Source organism: Danio rerio, chromosome 15 (assembly GCF_052040795.2).
Source record: "Danio rerio strain M-AB ecotype USA chromosome 15, GRCz13ab, whole genome shotgun sequence".
Taxonomy (NCBI): domain Eukaryota; kingdom Metazoa; phylum Chordata; class Actinopteri; order Cypriniformes; family Danionidae; genus Danio; species Danio rerio.
In genome coordinates this window covers 8,353,756-8,376,490 of record NC_141035.1, presented here as the reverse complement: position 1 = coordinate 8,376,490, position 22,735 = coordinate 8,353,756, and the positions used below count along the sequence as shown (strand labels likewise).

The 22,735-nt window shown below is 35.2% G+C and overlaps 1 protein-coding gene across 8 annotated transcripts in view; it reads left to right on the top strand.

Annotated features, from left to right (window-relative positions):
- The first annotated feature begins 5,102 nt into the window (after positions 1-5,102).
- The window catches only part of slc7a1b (solute carrier family 7 member 1b), a 37,384-nt gene continuing 19,751 nt past the window's right edge, over positions 5,103-22,735 (top strand). For 4 of the 8 annotated variants that reach the window (XR_015508471.1, XM_087282660.1, XM_087282659.1 and 1 more), the window contains exons 1-2: positions 5,103-5,263; positions 21,598-22,028. Coding sequence is in view for 7 of the 8 variants with exons in the window: in XM_087282660.1 (XP_087138786.1) it covers positions 21,659-22,028 (370 nt within the window). In the remaining variant the exon portion in view is untranslated. Of the gene's footprint in view, positions 5,264-5,372; positions 5,438-17,848; positions 18,041-21,597; positions 22,029-22,735 lie in introns of those variants that run through there. The other 4 variants (XM_087282661.1, XM_087282657.1, NM_001328209.1 and 1 more) reach the window with 3 other exon arrangements.

Sequence of the window (22,735 nt, the reverse complement as noted above, 5' to 3'; positions counted from 1 at the left end):
AACCACCAACTTATCCAGCAAGTTTTTTAACGCAGCGGATGCTCTTCCAGCTGCAACCAATCTCTGGGAAACATCCACACACACATTCACACACACACTTATACACTGCGGACAATTTAGCCTACCCAATTCACTTGTACCGCATGTCTTTGGACTGTGGGGGAAACCGGAGCACCTGGAGGAAACCCACGCGAAGGCAGGGAGAACATGCAAACGCCACACAGAAACGCCAGCTGAGCCGAGGTTTGAACCAGCGACCCAGCGACCTTCTTGCTTTGAGGCGACAGCACTACCTACTGCGCCACTGCCTCGCCATTATTATTATTATTATTATTATTATTATTATTATTATTATATAAAGGTAAAATGTTACACGACACAGAACATGGCATTATAGTTCAAAAAGGTTAAACTTTTTTTACATTTTAAAAACTATAAATGTAATAAGTGTTTCACATACACACACACAGAGAGAGAAAGAGAGAGAGAGAGAGAGAGTTTTGCTTTAAAATTTGTGTACACCTTGTATAATCTGTAAAAATGTAAACAAAATAAGAGATCATACAACCATGTTATTCTTTATTAAGTACTGACCTGTGTAAGATATTTTTCATAAAAGATGTTTACATTTAGTTTAAAAGCCAAAACATAGCTGAAGTTATTAAAATGACTCCCTGTAAACGTTTACATACTCTCGGTTTGAATGTGGTTTTTTGATAATCTATGAGTAAGTTAGGTTTTTTTTTTCAGCTTTGTGATGGCTGTTTAAAGAGAAGGGTATGAACGGAGGTTGGTGCCAGCTACAAGTGGGTGGGACTTGAGCTCCAATAGGGCAAAATATAATAGTAAATATATATGGGGAAAAGATGAGACATCTCATTTTAGTCTCTGCAAATTAAACATACAACAAGAATATTAGTTTTAAATAGAGTGTCTAAGCATTCAAAAAACCAAGCATTTCAAAAAAAGTGAAATTATATGAGTGAAATAATGTCCCATATTAATTTAGCATGACATATTGTGTAAAATAAGGATAGTGGCCAAATTATTAAGGTTTATAACTAGTCATTTATTATAGTATTATAATATGTAAAATTATAATTATAATATAATTAAGTAATATAATTAATCATTTTGGGCTGTGCTCATACTTTTTAATATGCTATCCAATTCTTCTTGTTCTAAATGTGATTGAAAATATTTTTCAGGACATAAAATACTGTTAGACTAAAGACATTTTAGTGGGTGTATGCAATCAGGCCTTTATGGTATGAGAACAATGAGCTCAAATCCAATGTACAACTCATTTTATTTCAATAGGCTAAATTTGCAAAGATAAATAATTTGCTGATGTTGCTGATATTTTTATAAATGATTTTTAAATAATTATACAAAGTTTATGTTAAGTCATGAGAGATGTGCTGACATTTCCTAAAACATCAACAGACAATATAGTATTCTAGGTATTTTAGGTCTAAAACCGGTTTTTCAGCAAAGTATGGGTCATGTTGGATGAGTGTTTTGTTTTTTTGCCTATTAAATATGATACCATATACTGTTGCTAGCAGCTCACTAAAAATGCTAATTTGCTAATAAAGGTTCATACCATATATCAAAATCCATTAGTTTTCAGTAGTTGTATTAGTATATATTTTTTTTTCAAAGTGTGCTTTTAAATGCATTAAAAATAAGTAAAGTTTTGTAGAAAAAAAATATATGTACTGTATATCATTTATTAAAAAATGTAGGCAATACATTATAGAATAATTTTATTAAAAATTTTATTAATCTTATTTTTTAATTCAACTATAGGGGTGCGGCTAGGTAGGGAAGCAACAGTGCTACCAGCTGCGCCAGCGCACTAATGAATTATTGTGTTTTAAAACCAGGCCTTTCAGTTTCATTGTCTAACCCCTGTGGATGTGTAATTCATTTTATTTACAGAATGCATTACTGTTCATCTGTTCATCTCATAAATTTCAGCTTTACACATGCAAAAAATGTGTGGTTATGCTTAGTACATTTGTATAGTTTGAGTTTAATAAGTGAGTTTAAGAGTTTAACTTCTATTTTTTTTTCTACATTAACACTGATTCATTGTCATTTCCACCACACCCTGTCATTTCCATCACCATACACTTTTTTTAATATTTAAAAAGTTCTTATCACACATTAAAAGTGTATTCACAATTTATAAGTTCATGCTCTATTCACTATACAAATTCAGTTTTTTATTTTCTAATAAGCTCTTAACCAAATTAGTATTTAATTTTAGTGTGACTGGTGTACAATTCAGCATTTGGTCCTAATGAACTAATTTATTTCATTGACAACTGTAATTATTGTATATATTGTGCAAAGATAGGTTAAACTAGATACAAAATTGATCTTAGACAATTTTTGACTGCCATAATTTATTTCATTTTGAAATAACAGCTGTATATTGAAATGTGGTGGAAATCACATTTGTTCAGTTCAGGATGTAAAAAAAATTAAATATAAACAATTTCTGACCTCTTTTTTTGACCTCTTACAGATCCTAAAACTAGACAAATTGATTAAACTTATGAGGCTGTGCTACAGTGATTTTGAACAAGTTTTTTTTACTCAAATTAACAAGGCGAAAAGTGCCCTTAGTTAAAGAATTGCACTTAAATTAGTACCTACATACACTTTTGTACTTTTATAAAGTAACATTTTTTACCTTTTGAAAAGGTACCACCACAGTTACAGCTCGTGTACCTTTATTTCTGTGAGTGTACTATGGATGTCAATGGCTGCTGCCTTCCCACATATTTCAGAATATATATATTCTGAAAATATATATATATATTTCACACACACACACACACACACACACACACACACACACACACACACACACACACACACACACACACACACACACACAGGCATAGCAAATTTAATAGTGTGGTACCGGATGTCGAAGCATGTTTGTGCTTCAGTTTGTGAATGCCATCCTGTCACAATAATTCTTGTTAACTTATCACGTAATACATGATCATGACCACAACTATTTTTGGTTACACAATATATACCACCGGCCATGATGTTTATTTAAAAAAATGAATGTCACCTACATTTTGGTTATTTTGTGCAGCCTCTGTTGGAGGTGTCAGCGAGCACAGAAAACTCCTTTAGAACCATGCTTACTGACAGCTAGAAAAGAAAAGGTCAGCTTTCATATTTTCCTAAAAACTACTGACAGTTTGAAAGAAGTCTTCCAAATGAGCTCTGGTTCAAAGCTGCAGCCTACTTACAGTGCATCTGGAAAGTATTCATAGCGCTTCACTTTTTCCACAATTTTTTATGTTACAGATTTATTCCAAAATGGATTCAATTAATTTATTTCCTTAAAATTCTACACACAATACCCTATAATGACAATGTGAAAAATATGTATATTTTTTAAATTGTTAAAAATGTATTAAAAATAAAAAAAATAAAAAATCACATGTACAGAAGTATTGACAGCCTTTGCCGTGAAGCTCTAAATTGAGCTCAGGTACATTCTGTTTCCACTGATCATTCTTGAGATGTTTCAGCAGCTTGATTGGAGTTCATCTGTGGTAAATTCAGTTGATACACCTGTTTATATGAGGTCCCAGAGTTGACAGTGCATGTCAAAGCACAAACCAAGCATAAAGAAAAAGGAATTGTCTGTAGACCTCTGAGACAGGATTGTCTCAAGGCACAAGGCTGGGGAAGGTTACAGAAAACAGTTCTGCTGCTCTGAAAGTTCTAATGAGCACAGTAGACATAAGTGGAAAATATTTGTAACCACCAGGACATCCTGAATGAAACCTGCTTCAGAGTACTCTTGACCTAAGACTGGGGCGACGGCTCATCTTGCAGCTGGACAATGACCCAAAGCACACCGCCAAAATATCAATGGAGTGGCTACACAACAACTCGGTGAATGTCCTTGAGTGGCCCAATCAGAGCCCAGAACTAAATCCAATTAAACATCTCTGGAGAGATCTGAAAACTAATCCTTTCAGAAATCAGAATGAAAAGGTTTTGTTCCTTGATAATGTTACTGTCTATTTGGAATAATATGCTGTTGTATTCCCTATAATTATTATTCACTAAGAAAGTCAGTCCCGCACAGACCACTATAAGAAAGTCAGTCCCGCACAGACCACTATAAACACTATGGGAAATATGTCCCTGGCATGTAACACTGCTGACTTTAATGGCAATATATTGTACTATTTGTAATAAGTGGCATTTAAAATGTTGGCGAACTAAGTCATTTTTACAGGGTTTTTATTTGTTCGTTTGTTCTGTTTTTTTATGGGGTTTTTTGTGCAGTAAAATGTTCTTGGAGCTTCATTGAATGTTGGTTCATTGTATGTCTTGGGATCACTGCTGTCTATGGATGACCAGAGAGCAGTCATCTAAAATATCTTAATCTGTGTTCTGAAGATGTCTTGAGGGGTTGAAACCAGAAAGGTGAGTAATTTATAACAGATTTTTTTAACCCTTTCAGAAATCAGAATGAAAAGGTTTTGTTCCTTGAAAGTGTTACTGTATTTGGATTATTATGCTGTTGTAGGCCCTATAATCATTATTTAAACAACAATAAATGGTCAATAAGTTACAATATCACATTTTTTTAAAGAATTTTGTTTTAAATTTTATATGGCATACACCAATATGATTATCTGCAGTTCCTGTGATGATGACTAAAAAGTTTTTTTTATTAAATAAAAAAATTGAGGACGCAGGAATTAATCCATTCATTTGTTTTATTTTGCTTTCAATCGCAGCTTAACGTTATGTCCTTTTTCTAAGGGTCAGATCGCGCCACAGCAGAAAAAAACTTGTATTTATTCATTTATTTATTTATTTACGGTGTTGCCCTTAAGTGGAATTTTAAGGGAGAAAAGTCACATACCTACATCTTGGTGTGCATTTACCGCAGAAAGCGAGAAAGCAGTTTTGTAACTTGGTAACTGCCCCTTTAACGTTCCATGTGAATGCAAATGAACGGGATGGAAATGAGACAAGAACGCTCTCGGTTTGGGTGTTGGCAACGCGGAAGGATGGTAGAAAACCACCAATGATCCCTTATGGGTGGGGTTTACTCGAGGGTGAAGGGGTACTAGTATTTTATAGTAAAATACTAGTAAGAATAGAAAGTCAGCTGCTGCTGTCTGCCGGTTGAATGTTTATTTTTCGTCGAGTTGGAATGTGTCAGTTTTGAGGTCGTTGAGTGAATTAATTCGACTTCCTAAAGGTAAGCACGTGCGATTTTTTTAGAACAGCTGTGTCTGGATTATTCCTCATTTGAGCGCACTTTTTGATGCTGTGAACTATTTTTAAGTTGCTTTATAAATCGTCTCTGTATTGTCGTGTCTGTGATGCACATGCTTGGCTGCTGTCCATTTAAGGGCTGATGCAACGCTGGACGGTGAGAGATAAGGAGTTACCGCGTAAATACGTATGCGAATAGATGATGGTTAACTAGTGTGAATCTGTTCAATCTAGTTTAATGTGTTAGGGATTATCCAGTCTTTGTTTCAGCATTAAAATCGTTGACGTGGAAAGCTGGCACGTCCTTGTACAGAGCGCGTGTGATTCATTGTGCTCTAACTTAGACTTGAAAAAGAGCAGAATGTATGAGCAAACCTCAAACAAAACCATTACGAGCAGAAACACTGGTTTGCGAAAATGCCCACTATTGCGTTAAATTATTCATTCATTCATTTTCTTTTCGGCTTATCCCTTTATTCATCTCGCCATAGCGGAATGAACCGCCAACTTATCTAGCATATGTTTTACGCCGGGAATGCCCTTCCAGCTGCAACCCATCATTGGGAAATGCATTAAATTAACGTTTTTCTAATGTTTTTTAACTGGTTGCTGCAGTTATACATTCACTGATCTGTAACGTTAGCTCTTCTGTCACGGCACGGGCTTTATGATTCCAGACCAAAGTTTTAGATTCAATTCTTTTGATTCAGAGGAACCGAGTCGCAATTTCCAAATAATATTACACATCTAAAGGATAATATAGGCTATCAAACAAGTTTTAATACAAATTCTTCATATGCATATTTATTTATATTCACATAGTATGAGGGTTTCGAATTTTTTTTAACTGTGTTTGAAATAAAAAATAAGATGTTTTTAAACTGTAGCCAATTTAAAATCAATCTATGTAATGTAAGTGCAAAATAAACATTTTGTTTTATGTATGGTTAATTTATATGCATTTGATGGTTAATTATATGGGTCATTAATTGAAAACAGTACAGAACAACAACATGCATGCGAGCGTATAAATGAACGAATCATTTTTCACTGTTTAATAAACTGAACCTTTCAAAAGAACCGATTTGCTAAATGAATCAAATTTCTGAATGTACAAGCGTAGTGAGGCGCCACGCGCATGGGACAGTCCGCATTGTTGCTGTTTTAGACGGGGGGTTGCGCTTTATTATGACGTCAAAATGCGGGAAATTTGTTTCGTTTTCATGCATACCCCCAAACTCGTCTCAGCGCAAAATAATTATTTTCATAAAACAAATACCCCATTAATTTGAATCGTATACAAGCAAAGAAACGGCTGAGGTTCAAGGTGACTTGATACGTTTTGTTTTAATGAAAAAAAATAACGAGGATTGTTTCATTCATTAGCAAAATAAGCTTATCACAAAACAGCTTAGTATATGTAATGCGTAACTTGCCTCCATAATGTGCATAGCAGAACCAGTATTTACTGATTACTACGCGATAATACCAACACTCCTTTGTAATATCCATATTAATAATAAACATTCAATTATTCAGCATTATTAGAATCTTTACTCTGAAAAGTTTAAGAATGCACCTGGAAAGTGTTTGAAATGTGCTTCGAAGGTGTAACTTATGTTTATTGTCAGGTACTCTATTCTTTATGTGTGAAGAAAAGCATTGAATAATAGTTATGAGTAGATTAATGAAACTGAAAGTTGAGTACACATTGAAGCCAAAATATATAATGCAGATGCATATCAGTTTAAAATGTGTGCTTCTACACAAGTATGAGCTTTTTTTTTTTTTATTAACAAACTGAAACATTTACATTACATTACATGCCAGGGATCAAAACAGAAATGTATCTTTTAAACAGATTCACAGTTTTTACAGCTTTTTTGTTAGTACATTCGGAAATCAAAGACATATAAAGATTTAGATCTTTAAGAAAAATCTGAAAGAAAGGTTTATGCTTACAAAATTTACACTTGTGTATCCGCTTGTTAAGTGGTGACGTGTTGTGACGTATGTATACTGTTTCCGGGTCCAAGCCGCCGTTCATTTGAGTGGAGAAATCTTTCGTTTATGATCGCGTTTTATTCCTATCACACATTAAAGTTAATTTTACATAAAGTCATAGTGTACACAACAATCTCTGGGTTTGCTGCATAACAAATACCACAATTTTAACAATTTATAAAACAATGAATCATTTTCTGGCCATTGGATATTAGGCATGGACATATATATTGCGATCATGACTTTCGAAAGTATTAAATCGCTTTGTAAACGTTTATAATTACCATTTCATGAATCTCCCTATTCAGTTGAATAGAGCGCTTGGACCCAGAAGCCGCTCCACGTGACGTCACACTTAACAAGCGGATATTATTATGCATGTGCAGCACCAGTGTAGTATGACTTTTTAATTTTTTTTGCTATTTCTGCACAGAATTTTGTAAAAAGAATTTTTTGTAAAAAAAAATAAACAAATAAAAATCTGTGGATTTATGCAGAATGATGGTTGTATCATAACTAAAAACTATATGAAATTAAAAGAAATAATAGTGTTTTAACTTTTATTTAATGTTTTTAGTGCAAATCGAATTAGATCCACTTAATTGGTGAGCAAAGCAAGTCTCTCATAATATATTTACTAAAAAACACAAAATATCACTTTACAAACTGTATTGTAAATAAATCATATAACCATTTTCATGTTTGTCAATATTACTGAAATTAAAAACTGAATAAATATAAATTTATACGTTATATATTTACTCAAGTTAAATGATGGGCTAAAGATGTGTGTAAATCTGCGTATTTCTGCACGTGCAGATTCCGAGTGGCCCTAATTATGCCTAAAAAAACAATGAAACATACTACATAATAGATTAATGTTGCAATTTTGCTCATTAAATTCTTAATGCTCATCTTAAATTGTTAAAATACTGGTTTTAACCATTAAATAATATATTTTTAATGCAATAAATAAACACCATTAAATCAAGATGTTTACTTGAGATGAAAAATTAAAAAGTTATTTTTAAATTAAAATTATGTTGTATGGAAATGACATTTACATTTTTCTTCTGTGCCTGTAAGCAAATATTGTTTGTGTTTTAATATGAGAAGTAGGGATGCACCAATACCAGCATGGTTTCCGTTACATTCATTCTGCCATGGTGGGGTGCCACACCAAAATTCATGACTCCATGACTACATTACAGCTTTTCCTTCACAACATTCAGTCATTGTTTTTTTTTTTAAATAGTGGGTTATAATCGCACCAAAACGCATTAAAAGGTAAGTGAATTATAACAACGCAACTGTAACTGTAGTAGTGCTGTGCTTTATTTGTTTAACCCTATAAGGCAGGGGTCACCAATCCTGGTCCTGGAGGGCCGGTGACCCTGCAGTGTTTAGTTCCAACTTGCCTCAACACATCTGCCTGGGTGTTTCAAGTATATCTAGTAAGACCTTGTTTAGCTGGTTCAGGTGTGTTTGATTAGGGTTGGAGCTAAAATCTGCAGGACACCAGCCCTCCAGGAACACGTTTGATGACTCTTGCTTTAAGGTGACATACTGACTGACTGACTGACTGACTGGCAGGTGCTTGATACCTGAGGCCAGCCAACACACGTAGCTTTCAGTTAAGATGAACACAGTTTCCATAATTATAATTTAATTTATTGATAAAGGTCTGTGGTTCTGCATACAATGACTTTATTTTGCTGGAGTTTATTGCCATTTTCACTTTACTACAGGATGCATTAATGCCGCTCTGTAGGTCTATTGAAAAGATTCATAAATATTCCTAGCAAATCTTATAAATGTTGGAGACATACTCACTACATAAACATGCTAAATCGCACTTCAGCAGTGTTTATTTGAGAGCGCACAAGAAGATCTGCGCTTGAGCAGCATATATTTGAGGGCACAGGCAGAAGAAATCGGAGAACAATCAAAGAGATTCACATGTTCGTATAACATAAATGCGTTCTCGAATTGTAATACTGCGCTCACGACATTTCTTCATTTGTCATTGAAAAAACACCATAGGTAGTTGGTAGATTTGTGTGAGAACTATCGCCACAGCTGGAAAAAATCCTAGAGGAAACACTGACCAGTGTCGGGTATAGGGTCAATACTTGGTTAAAATACTCATACTCGTACCACTCAACAGTAATTCTACTGTTAATTCCACATCCACCACATGGATGTGATTTGTTGTCCTACTTGACTTTAATACTAAAAAAACAAATCGAATATGAAATATGATCCTTGCATAATGATCACAGCTAAACAAGCTAGCACTCATTTTATTTATAAGCTATAAATAAAAAATGAAAGAAATTTTACTAATGGGACATTATATAAAATTCTAAAGACTACAGGCTAAATAAAAGCGACTTGTCTGTAAAGATCAGACAGCCAATACAGATCACACAATCTCAATAAACACAATGTAGACGTACAAATATTTTGAGTATTGACAATGAAATATTATAATGATATGATCTAGAGCTGCACAATTAATTGTAAAAAGATGGCGATCTCGATTCGACCACCTAGACAATCTTAATCCAGCATTTCTACGATTCTGTCAATCATATTTTCAAATTCAGAAGAGAAGCAATAGTGGCCGCACAAGTCTTCACATTGTTTTTCATGCGTTGTTCAGCAACTTGGACACCTCCAAATTGTGTTGAAAGAGTCACATGCTGTATTTATAAAATATAATTCACCCCAAAAATGTAATTTCTGTCTTCATGTAATGATGTATTTGCGACCACAAAATCACACGTGACGTGAGCTGACTGTCAGCTGTTACGATCGCGCGCGCCTCTGAATGAAGTCTACTTTAGTGAACAGAACCGGCAGAGGCTGTGAATAACAGGTAATAAAGTTGTAAATAACATTCAGTTTGTGTGTCAGAGTAATCGTTTGGGAGCCGCGCTGGAAGTGAACCTCTCTTAGCCGTGAAAATGAAACTGAAAGCGCACACAGTGTTGCCAGATGTAGCTGACTGATTCCAGCCCAAAAAGTCATAAAACCCACCGAAATGCAAAAATACCCACCCAGTCTTCTGTATTCACGAAAATCACGTCAGTGACAGATTTTAAGCAGAAAATTACAGATTGTAAGCATGTATGTCAAACACAAAAATTCAACCTCAGAATTACCATCAGCATTAACCCTCTGGGGTCGAAGACCGCGTATCCGCATTTTGACCTGTGGTGGAGTCAAACTGCTGAAATGAACTTAAATGACACTTTCAGTTTTGATCGTACAGATAAGATCAATACATCAATTGAATCTGTTATGTGTCTACTTTTTGTTGTGTACACTCACAACAACAAAAAATGTGTGTGCTTTTGCAAAATAAGGAAAACAAACAGTGTAGGCATTCTGTCTTTTCTCTCTCCGTGAACTGCTTTTAGAAGTGCGTAGGTAAAATGCGCTAAAACTCCGCGAATACAAAACGCACTCAGATGAGAAATGTATTTCTAGAAAGCTTAAAGTGTCTACTTTTAAACGCAGCTATGCATGTTAAAAACAAACATTGTTTGATAAAGTAATCAGTATGAAACCAACGCTATGTCTAGTTTCTCAGTCTGATCTCATTAGTTTTAATGCGACCACGCCCACAAGGCATTGTTATTACAAGCGTCTGAGGCGCGAGCAGACTGTGGTCAGAAAAACACGTCACTAAAATGAAAGGAAACTCGGCAAATAGTCAACAAAGATGATGATTTATGATATCTATATAAAGCTTGATATGTCTACTTTTGCAATAACCAATTCAAGTCGAAAAACAAATGATTTTCTTTTATGTAATCCGTATAAAAGTAAGGACTTCTCCTATATCGCCTCATTACAGCAGCGTGGTCCCGCCTCTCAGTAAGCGCGCTTCATATGTAAATCCAGATGTGAAAACAACGGAGGTAAAGGACCAGCGGCAAAGAGAGCTAAAGTAGACAAGAAGTACTCCGAGTTTGCTCAGTAATGAGAGTAATGTTGCTCTGTGTCATTCCGACAAACTATTAGATGAAGATGTAGCCTTCAACTTCACAAAATGTTTAAAAACGCTACAAAAATGGACCAAGTAATCTTGTGTCTGTGAGTCTCAGCTGATGTCAAGAAGAAGGCCAGCGGTTACAATGAAATACTGCCTTTTTCCTGCGTTGCTCCCATCACAGAATACCTGTCTGCAAGACTACATTTCTAAGTGTCCTTTTTAAGTTTATTCTTTAAATAATTTTTGTGAATACCGAATGAGAGGATGATAACTCGCGTCAAAAGCTGCTGTGATGCGCGCGACTGTTTTAAAGATTTCATTATCGCACATGGTGTGTTTTTCACCTGCTTTCTTTTGCTCACAGTAATTTTTGTTAATATGGATTCATTATCATTCTTTAAAATAACATTGCTCTAATATGAGATTACCAAAACTAACTCAGAATCGCATTATTATAATTCAAACTTTGTATATACCATTCCATATATTATAATGTATTGTTTTTTTAACCAATTTAAGATGTTTGACAATGTTAAAATAATATGTTGCATTTCGGCATGTTTTTGACTTATTTATAAACTATTTATAGACATAAAGTCAATAGACATAAAGTCAAATAAAAATTTATATACAGTACACTTCATAGAGTGTACTGACTCTCACAAGTTTATCTCCAGTTATTTTGTGTGATATATTTTAAATAAACTGCAAACAAAAAAGTAAATAAACTTTTCTCTGATTCCTTCTTGAAACTCTTCCCTCCTAGTCACATACCTGTCTAATGGCTCATTATGCAGCTCATTATGTGGGTCTTTGTCTTCTCAGGTGTGACTCACTGCATAGTAATGATAGTTCACGCCTTCCCGCATAAACCAATTTCACTCAAAAAGTGACTTCGAAATTTTAATTCATTATATTGTTTTCTGTGAACAAGATTATTCTCACATCATTTTGAAGCAAAAACACTAGACTACCAGATGCAGTTCTCAAAAGTCTGGTGCACAAATGTTCTCTGTGTGTTTCATGGCCTTGTTTTAGTGACTTCAAAATTTTAATTTTTCACTAATCACGCATAAACGTTTCTTTCTCAAAAACACAAACACATACAAACATGCTGCTTGGGTATTATTGTAGCCCAACTTGTGCTGTTTTCAGTGTTATCACACTTTAGCCATTTATATGTTTTTAAGATACTGAAAACAACACAAATGTCAGTGCATGTCAAAACTTCTCCAGAGCCCCAAAACACCCTCAGACCCCAGAGGGTTAATGACCAGAACAAATCTAAAGTCTGTTCAAGTCCACCATTCCAAGTCTATACAAAATGAAGCATTTTAACCAACAATACAGCTACACAACTCCTATTGCTGTTTTACAACATGTTTGAGAATAATGATAATAATGGCCCACTCATATTAACCTTTATTTTACATCTATAGAATCGTGAGAAAATCCTGATCTTTATTTTAGGCAAAAAATATCGCAATTCTCAATTTAGCCAGAATCGTGCAGCTCTAATATGATCTTGCTTTTGGTTATATCGATATCTGCTTTTGAGCTCTCTGAAAATAATTGTTTATGAATGATTGAATAAATTAGTTAATTTACTAGTAATGGGTCCAAAGTATTTTCAAATTTTTGGAGAGGGGTCTGGATGCAGACCTGGTGCAGTGCAATCTGAGCTGCATCCAATGCTTTTTAATGGGCTCACCTGACCCCACCCCTAACCCTACCCCTCACAGTGGCATCACTCGCTCCATTTGGGTGCATTGTGTATTCCAATCTCAGCTTGCATCATAATGGCTGCATCCAGATTCTATTGATTTTTTGAGGTGTTGTACTATTACTAAATAGAGAATGTATTTACATATTGTGTGTGCCCTTCAAACTATTCACAAAACCTTCAAATCTGCCAAAATCTAAAATTTACAGGGTTTTCTTTATAAACTCTGCAGAAAAGACTGATGCAACAAATTATTGATGAACAGTCCTCAAAAGTACAGTTATTAGACCGCTTTTATCTTGTATCTTGAAGTGGAGCGTTGAGCATATAATGGTCAAGGTGGCCGTGTCCTTAATATGATAGTGTTTCAGTGTGTTTGAGAAAGGTGCAAACTACACTCCATTCAGCAGAATTAAAGTGAACATTTTTTTTATTAACAAGTAAATAAATTATGCAATACCAATAAGTGGAAAATTGTTAATAAGAGCTCAAATATTCTAGAAAACCAGCTGCTACTGTTTAATTCGACTCATTAATGATGAGATGTGAAAATCATTATTACATAGTTTATATTAATGAAATAGTTTTTTAAGTTATAAATAGTAATAAATAATGTTTAGTGTGTGACCGTTATATGTTTGATTCAAGCCGATTAATTTGTCTGATGTAGGGCTGTACAATTAATCCAAATTTGAAATCGATTTTGGTCTCCAACTATTATAAAAACTTAAAGCGACATTAAACGATGATTGGTAATAAGTGTAACGTGACTTTTGCAGAATGGTTTGTGCATGATTTATTATTGTATTCTATTCATTTGTTTCTAAATGTGCAAAAGAGAACTTGAGATGTTCTGTGTACACGCTCAAGCCTCAGAAACAAGCAGAACGCACTCATCTAAATTTTATCTTAAGCTGTGTTAAATGCATGCGAATATGTGTCAAAACGCATTGCTTGGTGATTCACTTAAACCCTTATTTGTTATGCTATAAATGAACAAATAAAAAAGGCATCTAAATCGGAACTTCATGACTGCATTATATTCCTGTCACTAACTGTGTTTATCATTATTAATCAAATGACAAAAGACAAGGATAAAGTCCTTCCCCGCTCTTGACTTAAAGACTTGTGGCTTTAATAAGAAATAAAGCAAGTTTAATTCTTACAGTGAAGACTGAATAAAGCACAGCTTGTTTTACTTGTATTTTTTATTCTATTCTATTATTTTATTCTTTTAAATTAGAAGACTTTTTTTATTAGTTCGTTTATCACTGTCTTCCATTTTTTTTGTTGGTATTGAGAATTGTGAAATTTTAGTATTTTTTACAAAGGTTACAAAATTTGTGTTTGTGTATAATGTGTGTAATTAAAATGATTTGGTAATATGGCCCACTGATCATCATTTTACATAATAGTGATTAGAGTGTTGACCATTATAATTGCGGTTATTTTTCTCCATAATTGAGCAGCCCTTGACTGATGATTCTGTTCATGTGAGTAAGAGCACACTGACAGTGAAGGTGTAAACATAGAGTTGAAGGGTGGTGGACTGTGTTTACTTTACAGGGCATGTCATGTTAGGGTGACTTTGTCTTTACAGTTTTGTTTGGACAGTAAAACGGCCAGATCTGTAGCGGAAACTTTGGCATGAGCATGTCATGAATCACTTGTCCATGATTCTTTTGTTTTGAGAATGTCTTATAAAAATTATATACATTCAGCACTTGTATTTCTTTGCTGTTGTATTTGTTTTTTGTATATTGTATTTGTTTATATTGTCTATCTTGAAATTGGACATTCTCGAAATACCTCAGATTGCCTCTGTATGACTCTGATAATCAGATGTTGACAGTCGTGCGCGCATGTACGTGTGCACGCGTGTGTGTGTGTGTGTGTGTACGTCTGAACACAATGTGACCGTCAGTTGTTTTTAGATGCCTCTCATTTTTGCCAGTGATTGGTGGACAACGGGGCAAGGCCCTCTCCCAGCCCACTGACTGGATTTATAGCTCTGGACAGAAGCACGTGTTTCCGTGCGAGTGTTGCTGTGGTGGTTTATAGTGGATATAGCTGTGCTCATTACTCTATAGGGCTTGAATGCCAGGTGCTCCATGATGCCTTGCTCAATCATGTGTTTCCACACAGCAGTGTTAGACTGTATAATACGCAGACTTTGTTCCATTACCATCCCCCAAATGAACAGACCCCGTACACCAATGTTCAAGTTGACAGACCGCTAGGGTTGTGCGATGTTGACCAATTTGGCATCGTACAATGTCTACTGTGAAACATCGCGATGGACGATGACATCGTTGTTGTAGGTGGGGGTGGTGGTTGTTAAATATGAATTAATTCATAATGAATTAATTGTACCCTATCGTTTTCACTACCTGACCCACATGGTCTTTGCTTTACCCATAACCAAACCATAAATAAATACTATTACACACAAATTACCACCTGTCAATCACTTTTCTTTTCCATGGGACTATGGGATGAATAGGCAGAGTGATCTTTGTCGTTATAATGGCTTTTTCCCTCAGCTGGTGGAGGAGACGGGAGTTCGTTTGGAGTTCACTGTAATTTGTTTTGTGATTGATTGATAACTTTCTTATTTTGTTATTATTATGAGAAAATAATAACAAGTAAAGATGCTAGGGCTCGACCGTTTTGGCCGCATATGTGCTCGAATTTTTATCTATTCGACCTAAAAATTTATTTGGAAGCATTTGTGCTATTGCAGAATTTTTCACTATTTTCACGGCAGAATCCTAACTGCGTGCGCGGACTTAGGAGATATTTATGCAGAGTGCATCTTTGTATTTACAGCGTTTGCCACTGAATCTACACATTTAAATCGTGAGAGGTACTGTATAATCCTTCATTTAATCCTCACGATGCTGTCAGCCGTGCAAGTGGCAGCTATATGTAGAATTTAACACAGCTCAATGGGTGGGGAGCACGTTCTCTCAATGAGCATGTGATTCAACTAAGCTATAGGTGCACTCGCACTGTGCTATGCGAACCATGCCCAGGCGCATTTCTCAGATGTTTGAGATGTGTGAGTTCTCTGAATCTGGATCAGGCGCAGGTCAGTTGGCCAGCCCTGGCCCCGTTGGAAGAGGTGTGCCAGAGCGCGGTTTACTTGGGCTTTGGCGCGATATGCATGTAGTGTGAGTGCAAAGCACGGCTGAGCCTGTCACTTTTAAGAGACTGCTTGAGATAGATTTATTAATCATTGTTACTGTTCAATAAACATAAACTGTCATAGTTTATTAAAGACGCAAGCCCCTCACTACATGACAGCTGCACCTTTAGCAAACCTCCTAATACCTGCAGCTAATACCTTTTATTTAGAAGCATCAAAATGGCAGATCTGTTTGGCAAAATAATTGACTGTCACTGCATATCGAACCACTAAAATTATACATCTGAAGAAATCACTACTGTGCTAAGTGAGAGCGCTTCTCTTCTGTTAAACTAAACAGTGCATCATCGATGACACAAGCGTGCTCACGCTCGGATGCAATTTGAGTGCAAGCTGTTGGGGGAGAAGGGTAGGGGGGAAAGCATGCTTTGGCACGGTTTAAGGCAACTGTACCTAGTGAGAGTACGCCCCATGTTAATTTTAATTTGCCTTTTTTTTTAAATAAAAGTAACTCATATCGAAGTATATCCCAAACAATTTTCAAAAGCTATTGCAAATAGGATTTGCAATTACATTTTCAAAATGTGGATGAATAAATTGTGACATAATCCAAATGCAAATCCCGCATTACCGCTTGCATTTTTGATTTTGGAAATGTGCAGTGATTGACACTTTTCAAATGAAAAAGCAAAGTCAATTGGCAAAAGCATTTCTTATGTCTAGGCCCACACAGAATTTGTGCGCGCAGATTTTCCGCAGATTTCTGCAGATTTTTAGCCCTTTATTAATTCTGTTTATTTACTTGAGTAAATGTGTAAATCTGAATTTAGTCAATTCTTATTTAGTAATTTATTACTTTTTAATGAATATATTAAGGTTTTAGTTATGATACTCCGCTGGATACTCCCAAAATAATTCTGCAGAAATCTGCAGATTTTTTCCAAAATTCTCCATAGAAATAGCAAAAAACGTCCGCAGATTCCATCTGGCCCTGCTTATGTCTTACGAGCTATGAGCCTGACATATCTAAATAGCAATATTAATAGCTTCATTTGCTTGTTCCTTTTCTTTGCATCTTGCATGTAACCCACCATGTAACTCAAAAGGAATAGCAAATCCTTTTGCAATTGAATTTCCTATGTGTACACTGAAAATTGGCAATCAAATGACATGAGTGGAACTACTATATTGGGCGTTTGTATTCGGAAGTGACATCACACACAGTCGACAAAATATTTGCGAAAGCGGAACTGAAAATGGTAATGTGGGATTTGCAATTGCATTTGGATTGTCACAGTTTATGCGTCCACATATTGAAAATGCAATTGAGGATCCTATTTGCAATTTTTGAAAGTAATGTGTTACTTTACTGATTCCTTAGAAAAGAAATATTATGCAACTCGCGTAACTTGTAATACATTACCCCCAGCACAGACAGCGCAATTATTTTTTCATTACATGTCTTATTAAAATATCAAGATGTTAATATTTTATGGCTGAAAAGTTTTCTGTGTCATCTAGCTGCAAGCAGCAGAGGTGTTTAGTGACATTAGGCAGTGACAGGCTTAAAGCAGATTGAAGCATCACTGACCACCGCAGCTGCTAGTCTTCACGTGACCCTCGCTGTGTGCTATTTGTGGGTTTCAATGAGTTTGCTGCCACAAAAGCATCTGCCTCGTGCTACAGAAGCACATTGGGTTTGAACACCTTCTCTTGCTTGTATTTATTACGGGCTAAGTGAGAAAGGACATCTTCAGAGGTTTCGCTTTACAAATCCTGATTGAGTTTGAGACATAAAGGAGGCACTGAACTGAAGCCAGGACTTAGTGAAGAGACAACCAAAGGGCTTTTCAAGCTCTGATTTATTTATTTTTGTGACTTGGTAAGAATTTATTGGAAACTTCAAAACCCTTGTGAATTTCATGTCTGCTGTTTGTTTTGTCAGAGTTTCTCTTGAAACCCGTTATTGGTTTTGCTCACTGAATGATGCAGTGGCACTGATTTATTTGAGATGCTTCTGGGTTTTGGTCGCCTTCTGGGAGACTCAGAATCTGGGTATTTCAGATCTAATTATCTACTGATGGCTTTCTGCAATTAAACATTAGTGGAGTATTTTTAGCATTTGTGTTTTAGTTGTGATGTGTTACCAGTGGATGAGACTAATGCAGTGTATCTTGACTAGAGCATGTCCATCATAGTTTTTTCCTGTTTATATACAAATGTGGAAAAATAAGCAGTTGTGTTTGAGGCTAGGGCTCTGTAAAAATGAATTTTTGTTTTTCCTAATTCCATTTTATTTATATTTTCATTATTCCTGACTGCCTGTCAAATTTATCTTTTATTTCCTAAAAACTCATTGGTAAACAATTAATGTAATAACTATTTTAAGTCTTAATAATGCCTTCTTCAAATTATTACTATTACTTTTTATTGTTTTGAAGTACAGTACTGGTAAATGGTTCTACTTTTATCACAGTGTTGACCCTGGCTACACAATATATCTTTTCAGCATCGATGTCGCAATGTGCATATGTGCATTAGTCACAATGATCTGCAATGTCCAGTCTAAATTTTAGTTGACCAGGAGCTACAGAATCATTTTTACGATCATATCACTGAATTTACTTTATGATTTATGCAAAAAAAAAAAAAAAAAAAAAAAAACGGAGTTTTTATCTTGTTTCTAGTTCAAATATCTACTTACCCCACTAGCAGACAATTGCATTACAATAAGCATACTCTTAATTTTCACTGATTTTCTCTCACGGTGAAAACTTAAAGAGTATTTTCACTTGCTCTAAGATATATTTTTTGATATTTCGAATAGAACCAAAACAAAACAAAGTAAGCATTTTTTTTTTTTGCATTTTTGCATTGATTATTCAATTTATGTACCCGAATGCTGTTAGACTCCCAAAAAAAACATTAAATCGACCTATTCAAACCATCTGCTGAAACTGTTCATAGCGTAATAATTATCGCTGAAAAATAATATATCGCAATATCAGATTTTTCTAATGTTGAGCCCCTTGTGTTGTAAAATGATACTTTGCTTTTAATTGAGGTGGTGAAGATGCTTGAGTTTTAGTTTCATGATATGATGAAATGTAAAATACTAATGGAGTAAACAGTCACAGCAGCTTTGGAGTTGAAGCTCATGTCTTCGTATAGTAGAGACTTTCAATAATAGAGACTTCTATAAACTTGAAGATTGTGCTTAAGAAAGCAAAATGATTTATTCAGACGTAAAATTTTTTTTTTTATTTTAAATTTTTTTACAGTTCATTTATAGTTCACTGTAAACTGGTTTATTACTAACAGACTCTATTTATACTTCCCAACTTGATGAGGGGTACAGCAGTCTGCATATATATATATATATATATATATATATATATATATATATATATATATATATATATATATATATATATATATATATATATATAACACATTCTGTGGATTTCTTTTAATTTAGTTTTAGTTCTGGTTTTTGTTAAGATGTAGCTGTGACTTTTAATTACTGTTTAGCAAACTTTCGCCCACTCTCTCATTATTTATTTATTTATTTATTATTATTTAGTTCTTTATTTTAACAATAATAAGAAAAGTCAAACTTGCGAATTAGCAGGCCTACAACTAGTGTGGATAATTGTAACCATATCGAAAATAGATAGATAATTCTATATGCATTATTGTGATTTAAATATACTGTTAATAGAGCTGGAGAAACAAGAAAAGGAAATGAGCACACATGTTCTTCTGTTTATTGACATATGGAGTATTAATGGCATGCCTCTTATTCTCTCTAAATTTGCTCAGTGACGTTAGCTCCACACTTGTGTTTATAAATGGGTCCTACTGTAAAAGTGAAGCAATACCCCAGCTTTACTCCAGCCTGCTTTTGGCTTCTATCTATTACAGTTCAGATGAGTAAGAGGAATCATGCTGGCAGTGCTGGTCGCACCAGGCTCAAATATCATCACTCTTGTGACTCTTTCGGCACGGCTTATGTCAGGGTCGTGCCTCTTGCGTCATTTAATAACTTTTTGCTTTAAAAATTTTTTTTTTTTAATTTACCTTATAGACGTGTTAAATTTGATGTTTTAAAGTGGCCTTTAATGCAATTTTGAATTGTTGCGTTTAGGGCTGCACAACATATCGCAAAAATATTTATCATGAGAAAACTAAGCCAAAAAGAAAATGAATGAATGGATAATCAGTAATGGAATCATTAATAAAGTTATTGCGATTTTGATAGTATATTCATCCAATCATTTGTTAATTTTTCTTTGGCTTAGTCTATTATTTGTCAGGGGTTGCCACAACGGAATGAAACACCAACTATTCTGGCATGTGTTTTAGTTTGTTTAACTTTTATCGTATTTATCAATGCTTTCAAGTTGTTTATTAAATTTTATGCAGATGCACTCCTCCCAAACTTAACCTAAAATCTTAAATTCTTTCTAAATAGAGATATTTAAGGTGTCTAGTGAAATTGTATTCATATCACTATATATATATATATATATATATATATATATATATATATATATATATATATATGTGTGTGTGTGTGTGCGTGTGTGTGTGTGTGTGTGTATGTATGTAAATGTAGATAGATAGACAGACAGACACACATACATATCAGGGCACGGAATTAACATTTTTGCTTGATAGCACTGGTGCTCCCTAACTTTTAAAAATGTGGTCCACCAGCCCAAATTTAGTCGCATCCACCAAGAATTATGTGCACCATTACTACAAGTTTTGTATTAACAGATTTATTGCATTTGAAATCATCCTAATGATTAAATGAAGGATTAATTAGAGTATCTCACGCTTAAAATGTGGCTCTTAAACACTGTTACCTGAAAGCTGCAACACACAGACTTTACAGTGAATGGTTTTAGGAGTCTTACCCACTCTTCGAAAAGTGTCATTAATCAGCTGTGTCATTGTTTCTGAAACTAAATCTTTCAGTGTGCTTTTTATTCTCTCATCTTCAGCGCTTTACATTTTCATGGTTGTAGCTTCCTATCACCTGAAGGCAGAAAGCATTGACTGAATGATTGACAACTGATATTAACTAATTCATAAGAGTTTAGTTCTAGTGCAGTACGCCAATCAAAAGAGGTTGAAGTGGGGCAAGTATTGCAGGATGTTTACTGTAGAAAGTTGATGTGACAATGTTTTAAACCATTCCAGAGTGCTGTGTAAAAATGCACCTTTGCCTAAAAACATGAATGTCTCCTAAATCTGCGCATCTGATGAATGTTTTGCAGTGAAAACTGGTCGCACGGCAATTTTATGCACTTGCACAAATGCTCTCAAATATATTTTAAGGTCATATAGATAACATTTTTAAACTGCTGATGAACAACATATAATGTGCAGCCCTAATAATATTAATTCTACTTTTTCCTTCACTTCTTCTAGGTCACTGGTCCTTCTGTCTCTATCTGTGTGGGTGAGTGTTTGAGTGTTCAGAAACGTCAGCATGGTTCTCACCATCATGAAAGAGCTTGGCAAGCAGCTGCTGCGCGTGAAGGTGGTAGACTGCAGCACAGAAGAGTCTCGGCTCTCTCGATGCCTCAACACATTTGACCTGGTGGCTCTGGGAGTGGGCAGCACACTGGGCGCTGGCGTCTATGTGCTGGCCGGAGCCGTGGCACGGGAAAATGCTGGACCAGCAATCGTTCTGTCCTTTCTGATTGCAGCGCTGGCCTCAGTTATGGCTGGACTGTGTTATGCTGAGTTTGGAGCTCGTGTGCCTAGGACAGGCTCTGCGTATCTGTACAGCTATGTGACAGTGGGGGAGCTGTGGGCCTTTATCACCGGCTGGAACCTCATCCTGTCTTATATTATAGGTGAGAAGAGGATTTCGGTGGTTTGACAGGTGTATTAACCTGCTGCACTCACTTTTTTGGATTTACACCTACCTAAATTTAAATAGTAACAGTTCTTGACTACAGTAAGCTACAAACATGAAAAGTTATGGGCAATCAATTTAAAATAATCCATGACAGAAGTTCACTTAAAAGTGAAAGTTCTTTCTGTCTTTAATTACTAACACTCCTGTCATTCCTACTACTTTCAGAACACAAATTTAGATATTTTACAATATGAAAATGCAATGAAATTATTAAAATTGTGAAATTAAAGCAATAGTGCAGAGATCTGGTCCCGCGACATGTCAGGGTGCACTCGTAGCCTTTAATGGCCCGTTTCCACTGACTGGTACAATACGGTTTGGGTCAGTACGGGTCACCTTTATCAGGCTTTCATTTCCACTACTAAGGGTACCCTTTTGGTGGGCTTGGTGTATTATAAGTTTCAGTCGCATCATTCACGCTCTAGGAAATGTCAACAATAAATAAAGCTGTACTCTCGCGTTTGTCAGTGTCTGGCAGAATCGGGTTTCAGAATCACTTCAATAATCAAGCTCACGTTTACCGCTCGCGCCTCAGACTGGCTCGTAAAAAACTTCGAGGCACAGGGGTAGATTCTGCTCTACTCCATGGTTTTGTGGCTGTTCATCAACACAATGACAAGGTTTGTTTGAGCCCGGATTGAC